This window comes from Melanaphis sacchari, unplaced genomic scaffold (assembly GCF_002803265.2).
Source record: "Melanaphis sacchari strain LSU unplaced genomic scaffold, SCAv2.0 Contig59_pilon_pilon, whole genome shotgun sequence".
Taxonomy (NCBI): domain Eukaryota; kingdom Metazoa; phylum Arthropoda; class Insecta; order Hemiptera; family Aphididae; genus Melanaphis; species Melanaphis sacchari.
Window position 1 is genome coordinate 484730 of NW_020271423.1, and position 8865 is coordinate 493594.

The 8865-nt window shown below is 25.9% G+C and overlaps 1 protein-coding gene across 1 annotated transcript; it reads left to right on the forward strand.

The window, feature by feature from the left end:
• The first annotated feature begins 7265 nt into the window (after positions 1-7265).
• Positions 7266-8865, forward strand: LOC112600027. The gene is made up of 2 exons (XM_025347162.1): positions 7266-7485; positions 7616-8865. Exon 2 carries the CDS (start codon positions 7636-7638, stop codon positions 8860-8862), a length of 1227 nt encoding a protein of 408 aa, XP_025202947.1. The 5' UTR covers positions 7266-7485; positions 7616-7635; the 3' UTR covers positions 8863-8865.

Below are 8865 nucleotides of genomic sequence, written 5' to 3' on the forward strand. Positions count from 1 at the left end.
ACAGTAAACTGTAATCGTATAATATATAATCAAAATAAAATTCTAAACCTGAAAAATAAATACTTTGCATGTCTAAACTCTTAAGTCTTAATAAATATTTAAACGTAAACGTGACGATAGTTATTTTAGATATAGGTACATTGTGTACTTAAAAGTAATTATGTTAATAATTTGAAAATATTTAGGTTAATCACAGATTGTTAAAATCTAAAATAACGACCGTAAACTGTGTCTGTTATAGTAGGTACTTCATTAGCAGGATCGAACTGGCATCAAAAGGCTCAGTCTGCAATTTGATCAAAGGGCCTTTAGGTTATATTAAAAAATTGTAAATAAAATGTAACGTGTAATAATTGTTTACGGCGCCATTAATACTAACTATTGGATAGTTTTAATAAGCTTTAAAACAATAATTTTGAAAGTTCATTAGAACTCTTTTCAATAATATTAATTAAAAGCTTAAAATATTTATCTGATCGGGAATCTAATAAAATGTTAATGGTTGTTATACTAAGCCAAATGGAAATTCTGAATTCACACAACATTCAAATAAATCGACCATAACCAAATTCAATAGGTACATGCTCCACACAATGTATGTATAAACATAATGGATTCTTGTTTTTTAAATGTGCTTGTAAACTATTGTATGATCCTTTCATGTTGGCTGTTCCATCAAATGAGCAACCTGTAATTTTTAGAAATATCTAAAGTTAATTTATCAAATTAGTTATTTATTATGTTTCAGTAAATAAGTATAAATGGTATAATATATATTATATATATATAGTAATATGTCATTATAATTTATGATTTTATATCATTTAGGTAATATTATATCAGATTATAATTACAAACACCACAAAAATACTAAATATTAAACAATAAAATTATATAGTGGTAATATTTTTATGATTGACACAATATGTTGGAGAAAACATATACGAGCTATAATAAGTACGCAGTTTTTGTAATTATTGTAATGCGACTTTTTAGTAAAATCTCATTTTGTGAAGTTTAAAGTTTGTTTAATGTTCCATATCAATATTGTCGAGTTAAAAAAAAAACACGTAAAACGGTCGAAGCGTGGGTTACTCACAAGGTTGTTTATTACATCTCCCACTTACTATATTTACGTCACTATAATGGTCTGAAGACTGAACTCTGTTCAAAATTGTTATTTTTTTTAATACTATGATTTAACTTTGTTTTAAAATTCAAAAACTTTGTAATACATTAATATATAAAAAAATAATATAATATAAAAATATTATAATATTATGTAATATATATATATATATGTATAATATATTACATAATATATCAATAGCTTGAACCAAGATAATTCGATTTTACAATGATGTATTTTCTTGTACCTGGTTTTTTTAGAAAACAATTTTCGTGCATTAGTTTACGCAGTTAAAAAGTTTTATAAACCTCTATCAATTGATTTTACCTAAATCTAGCAGCAGGTAGCATTTGTATATATTGTCATTTTTCAAACTCCCTACTGTAATATTCTAGTGAACGATTAAAAACTTTAGAAAAAGGATTGAATGTAGCTTTACTATACTATGGCAAAATAAATTTTATCTACTCACTTAAATATTGAACTATTTTTTAAATGATTATTACAAGCACCATTCTAGATGACTTTGAATTTTAAATAAGTTATGTTTTCAGTATATTATATTCAAACTTTAAATAATATTACTTATGACATAAATACCTAACTAATCAATCAAATTCTATAAAAATACTCATAAACTAAGAACACGGTATACTTATTAGTAGGGTTTGGTTGGATTTAAAGAATTAAGAATCATAATAATAAGTGTATAAAAAAGCAATCTAAAAAATCTAATTACCATACAGTTGTACAGTTGAAGTCGTGTACACTTATCATAATAGTTAGCTGGTCACTAACTATATATATGAATAGTTGTTACATATTTTCAATTTTGATAAATCATTGCATTTTAAAAAGGTAAAAGTGGATCTGTTCTGCTGTACATTAGATGCAGTTGAGTGAGTCACTATTATGGGCGTGTAAAATGTAAAATTGAAATTAAATAATTTACTATTAAATATCATAGAATAATAAAAACGATTCTAAGTGGTTTATATCATAAAGTATATATGTGTATTATAGTATGTTTTTTGGTGATAGCTAATAAAATCATTTATTATAGTTGTAATGCTACGTAGGTTGATACAATTGCTACCAAAAATATTAAATTTATTTAATTATAATAATAATATATATTTTTATCATCTTATATTACAAGATGTAATAACATCTTTTTGTAAATAGGTACCATAAAAAAGTAAAGGTAGATGATATCATAAAATAAATCAAAAATGTAATTGCGTATAATAATATTCATAATATTTTAATATAAGTAGAAAGTTTAGTCCTTGCGAATATTGTGTGATGAATTATTACATACTAATAATTAGCAACGTTACTTATCGTTTAAGTAAGTAGTTTCTTTCAAGCTTGAATTTAAAATGTCTATAAAAAATTATTGTCCTTCTATATTTTTACATATTTTATAGTTTCAATATGAACTACTAAATAGGAATCTTGTAATCAGTGGCGTACGCAGGGTTAGGGTCAAGGCGCCTATATGGGGGGGGAAGGGAGGGACATGTCCTCCTCTGGAAAATGTTGAAAAATTGTATAAACAAGATCTACAATGAGTGAAGATAGACTTGATGGATTATGTATGATAAGCGTACATAGGGAAAAAAATTGATGATAAAACGATTATGAAAAATATTGTGATTATAGATTTTCCATATTTTTTAATGGAGAATTAACAACTTATGAGGTGGAGCTTTGTATTAAATTTTCAAATATTTCTACCCAGCGAATAACTTTTAATCAACATTCTTGAAAAAAAAAAAAATCAAAATCCTCAACTAAATTCGATCTGCTATCTAAAACTACCTTAGAAGTAGAAAATCGAAGCATTATATCGACAACTTTATCATGATTATACACAAAAAAAAACACATCATCTTAAAATCAATACATTTATTGTTTCGCTCAGAATCTAAAATGATTCTTAGTGAGTTATAATAGTGGTTTGTCAGCTTACATTACAAAGTATATTTTATCATATATATATTTATACTATTATTATATAGTAATTAATTTCATAATTAGTAATACGACATAAACAAGAAACAGTTTACAATTAATTTAAACATTTTGTAAATTTCATAGTGTATAGAAAAATGAGTCATAATATTTTAAATATTATATATCTATTAAATTTATATACATGAATATTTGGTAAAAATTTTAAATATTATTTGTTTTTGAAAATTAGAATTTTTTTTAAAAGTAATAATTATAGCACCCACCAAATTCATTCTCCAATCAAAAAATATTTTAGTATTTTTTCTATACCCAAACACACACAAAAAAAAAAACACATTGTTTAATCAATATATTATATTGCTTTGCTTAGAATTGAAAATTAGTAATTTTCTAAAAACATTAATGTTTTTTTCTATTATATAATTAAAAAATGCTAAATATTTGTATCTGTGTGGCTGTGCAGTAAATTTATTATTATGGAGGTATGTATTTTTTAATACCTTCTATAGAAATTAATTTATGTTTTTAAATGACTACCACTTGCGTTTTTTAAAAACAGAAAATGTAGGTACTTATCAAATAAATACCTTTCAAATTTTATATTTAAAATTGTTTAGTAACATGTCATTAATTTCCATGCCCAAGTAGGTTTCAAGGAAAAAATTCACTCTTAATCGTTTTACTAATTTTTTAAATGTGATGATATAAATAAACTAAAAGGGAAGATTGATTTCTGTAATTCTTCTCACCTTCTCAAAAATATACCTCAGTTCGTAATAAGATGAGTGCCTATTATTGCAGAACTCTATTTTTTTAATGTTTACTTATTGATTGATGCATACATGATAAATTAAAAAATGTTAAGCATTAAGCAATATATTCATTAAACCGTTTTCTAGGTCCGTAATTGTTCGAATACACTCCAGACTGATTTTAAAAACGAGATGCTTAATTAATTATTATAAATTATTATAAATTATAATACAATACTATATTGGTAAATGTATTACTATGGTAGAAATAATAGTTCAATATTATAAATTATTACATTCATAATTATTATGGAATGTCATGAACTGTTATTGAATAGCGCAAGTCAACATAACAATCAACTAAGATATTTACAATACTTTATATTCAGATATAAAACCTAATTGATATTGATTATGATTCATGGTTATAATTTTAAATTTATACCATACTGTATATGCATTAGGTAAATTATTAAAATTTAATTTAAACAATTAAAATTTAAAATTAATGCTCGAAATGGTTTTAATAAAAAATAAAAATTATAGGAAATTTTATATAAATATTTATAGTAGTATTTTAATTTTACATTTTAGTCTAAAGTTTTTAAATTCTACGAAGTAATAAAATAATAAATCAATCATTTTAATCTTATTTCTTATTTAAATAAACAACTATATTTATTGTATTAACTATTTATTTTATTTTTTTGTTTATTAATTATTCACTCATATATTTTTTAATTATTGTTGTTGTTTTTTTTTTTTAATGTGTCAACAAACTTATGTTTTTATATTAATTAAATTCTAATTTTATCGATAAAAAATATAAATCAACAAATGGTAATAACGACTTCTTTAACACCTGAGAAATATTTTCTTTTTCATTTATAATTACTTTATTATAACCTAGATTACAACTTATACTAATTTAATTTCGTATAGTTACAAAAATAAATAACTTGCCGTAATTTTTTTTCGAGAACATCTTTTCATTTATTATAAAATATAAATGATTAAATAATGAAAAATGAATAGGTGCCTACCAATAAATACGAATACATCAATGTGAGTTAAATATTGAATTCTATTTTCAAATTTAATATTTATCTCATATTTAATTATAATAATACAAATCAATTTTCATTATTCACTATTACTTTATTGTGATGATAATTGACACCATTACATTAGGTGATAATATTTAACTATTATAATTTATATATAATACCCTAGACGGATAAACACATATGCAATCTTACATTCGTTCTGTATTATCATGCACTGGTAAATTAATAATAAGTAATAACTATAATAATTAATTATATAATCCTTCTACCATATTTATGCAGCAAAGTGGTCTCATTTCATCGCTTGTTCTGTGTATTTAATACCAGGTCGTTGGTAAAGTAAAATATATTCTATTAACATTTTATTTCAATATACGTTAAATTGCACTCGGTATAACTAAGTGTCTTGTCTAATATTATTAACATCTAAATCCCATCATATTCCCCTGTTTCATATTAATCTGTCACTGCCACACCGTATCAGAGACAGACAACGGTTAATATTAATAAACGTCTTGTGGCTACCACGTAACATCACTCGAAGCAATATTTTAACGTCATATATTTTATATCTAAACACTTTGTAATATTTGTAAACTAAATATACTCTTATAATATGTATTATTGTATGGCAATTCATCTCGAATAGCTTAAAATTCCTCTATAGTTATGATTTATATCAATGTATAATAAAATAACATCGTGCGTACTCTAAATAAAATGTATGTTATTAATATTAATAATAATATAGGCATATTTTATTTTGGCTTTTACGCTCCTGTTTTTGTTGCACCTCTGTCCTAAGCTAGTTACAAAAAGTCCTAGTTACGACTCTGGCTGTAGAACAAAGCTCTAAATTAGGCTTAAGATAAGTAACAACTAATAACTACCAATATTCAATAATTTTGGCCAGGATTTATTGGATATGTATACTTAAAAAAAAAAAACTGAAAAGTTAAATAATAATAATTTTACAAAAAAAAAAAAAATTGCATCACAACCTATCTAATTTTTTATATTTTGCTAATTTTTTCAAAAAATTTAAACAACACTTTTTCTATTTAAAAAAAAAATAATATTTTTTTCTTACTTATAACTTAAATTTTTATTTATTGCTTGCTATGGATAATGCATCGATATCGTTTCGTCGCCTGATAACCTTGGTTATTGTCGCTTACGAAGGCAAGTAAAGCAGTTTTGAGCAAGTTGAAGGTAAATTATAGAAGTATAATGATATTAATGATAAATTACAATTGTTACATATGGTTGTCATAATAATATAGGTGTATTCTCATGTCAATGTAGGACATAATTTAGTCGTTAGTTAGTTTCCTTTATTATCGAGTGTACACAAATTAGGTACACGTACCTACTTTACCATACAAAGTTACGTTTACCTTTACATCGGGTTTCATTATATTAGACGTCGGCGTTTCTTTGTTTGTAGACGTGTCACCTAATCGCGTTTTCGTGTGCGTCGCGAAACGTATATGTTCGTTAAACATTAAATATTTTATGTTACTAAGAAAGTGATTATTGTCTTAGTAAATAAAACATGTCTCAAAATGTTTCACCATAGATATGGTTTGATAAATGTTTCGTTCAATAACTTAAACAAAATATAACTTTTTTGAAACTGCGAACACGTGCGGATAGCCAATATAGCCGATACCCAAACTAATGTAGGTATTCAATCTTATCAATTCATATTTACCTATTTATTTTAAAGTTTTTTTTATGCATACCCGAATACGAATTTCTTAACTTTTATTACCTACCTACATATGATTTTGATAATTATCTATGCAATAAGTATTCCGAGCACTAAAAATAGTAGGTACAACCTACGTAATAATCGTAGGTACCTATCGTTTTAGAAACGTAAGGATTACGCCACTGTCCATACGACCAAAAACATTTGTTATAATGTGTAGTTTTGTGCGTCAAATTTCGAAGACACAACAAATATTACTCACATTATCTATCTATATTTATTTGTAATAGGTACTTAAGATTACATTTTATAGTTTCGACTAAGGTCCTGTACCACACGTTAAAATTTTAAATACTTACTGGAAAGTAAGATTCATGCCTTCAAATTAAATCGTTTGCCGTACGTTCAACATTATGTATTTACTGTTTTCCACATTGTACTTTAGTATTAGGTTCGTGAAAATATTAAATCGAATCACTATTTTACCTCCGCGTTTGGAGGAATAAATCCGTGTAGTCTTCCTCCATGGCCATTTGGAATACAACGCTAAATATTTTAGTGAGTATGTAAATGATAACGCGTTATGATAATGATATTAATTTTTTTTGTTTTTTATTATTGTATGGCATACGCTGTATGCAATGTTGTTTTAAATTTAATGTAATTTTGATCTAATGCAAACCGTTCAATATTGAATGTTATAATTAATGAGAGTTTAGTCAACTGCGTTTTATTTGAAACTAATGGTTTTTCTATCTACATAAAGTTAAACGTGCACTGCAAAAATTGAAGGAGTTTGGTGAAAACGTAATTTGCAATATTAATCCTAACTGCGTATAGTAGGTGAGAACAGCATATTCTCATAAATACACTAGATAACTTAAGTAATATTCTGTGATTTATTATGTTACCAAATATCTTTAAAAACCAAATTATAAAACTCAGGTCCAAAATCGTTTTGTTCGATTTTTAGGTGTTGCATATTTGTACGAAATGGAAGATCTGCCGAGCTCAAGCAGTTATTCGTTGGATTCAAGTAGCACATCTAAGTCTATAGTTATTCCGATTGGTCCAGATTCACCTTATTCTGGTGATTTTGGTGAATATTTTTCTGAACAGTATTCTGTTCTAAAGTTGGTTTTATCTTATCTAAACTATTATGATCTTAATACACTTCGGGAAGTCAACAGTTCATTAAAGATAGCTACTGATATACTATTAAAAAAACGTACATGGATTCAAGCTGCTGCTCTAAATTATATGCATGGAACTGATCATCGACCAGAGCCTATACACAGTGGACATTTTATTGATTTAAGGATTGAACCAAAAGTATTGTTTACTTTTGAAGGTATGGGTGGTGGACCTTCCTCTAGGTCCAGACCAAAAATTTGTATGCGTTTACGAGATAGAAACGATAACCGTTTCTTTCCCAAAAGTGACATAGTGCCAAAATCAGTTAAAATATTTGTACCGATTGGTGCTAAAGGCATTATTTATCCAGACAAAAATGAAAAAAATGAATTAATAACTGTTCAAACTATGATGCATAAAAAGCTGGCACTTCTCTATATGCCTACTACTGACACTTATGATGTAAGTGTATTTACACGTGTAGTTACATCCGACTCATTTACACCAGAACCAATACATGAATTTTTTCATAGTGATCCACGCCCTATAAAAGGATTAATATTTTTGAAAGTCGGTGCACCATATATTGATGAAATGATGAGGTTTATTGTGAAAATGGTATCTAACAATCAGTCTGAACCATTTGCATTGTCTGGAGGACATGTATCAAGCTTAGATTATGATAATCCACCAAAAAAAAATATTCCTGGTGTTTTAAAGGCAATTATATTTCGTGGAGATGGTATACGTTGTGTGTCAGATTTCATTAGTTCTACAACAGATGATGGAGTGCTTGAGGGATTAAAACATACTGCACAGTATGTTAATAATACTCTTGGGAAATTGAATGTTCACAAGACATTCATAATGATGTTCCAGTGTGTAGATAGACATTCATTGCCTATTGAAGATAATGTTCATATTGCAAAAACATTTCCAAATATACCAATTTTTGGAATGCAGACTTGGGGAGAAATTGGATTTAGGTCTTTTATGACAGATGAATTTAAATTTGCTCCTAAAAAGAGAAAGTTATCTATAATGCATTCAGTTAAAACTACATACATGATTGTTTCAATAGATTAATAA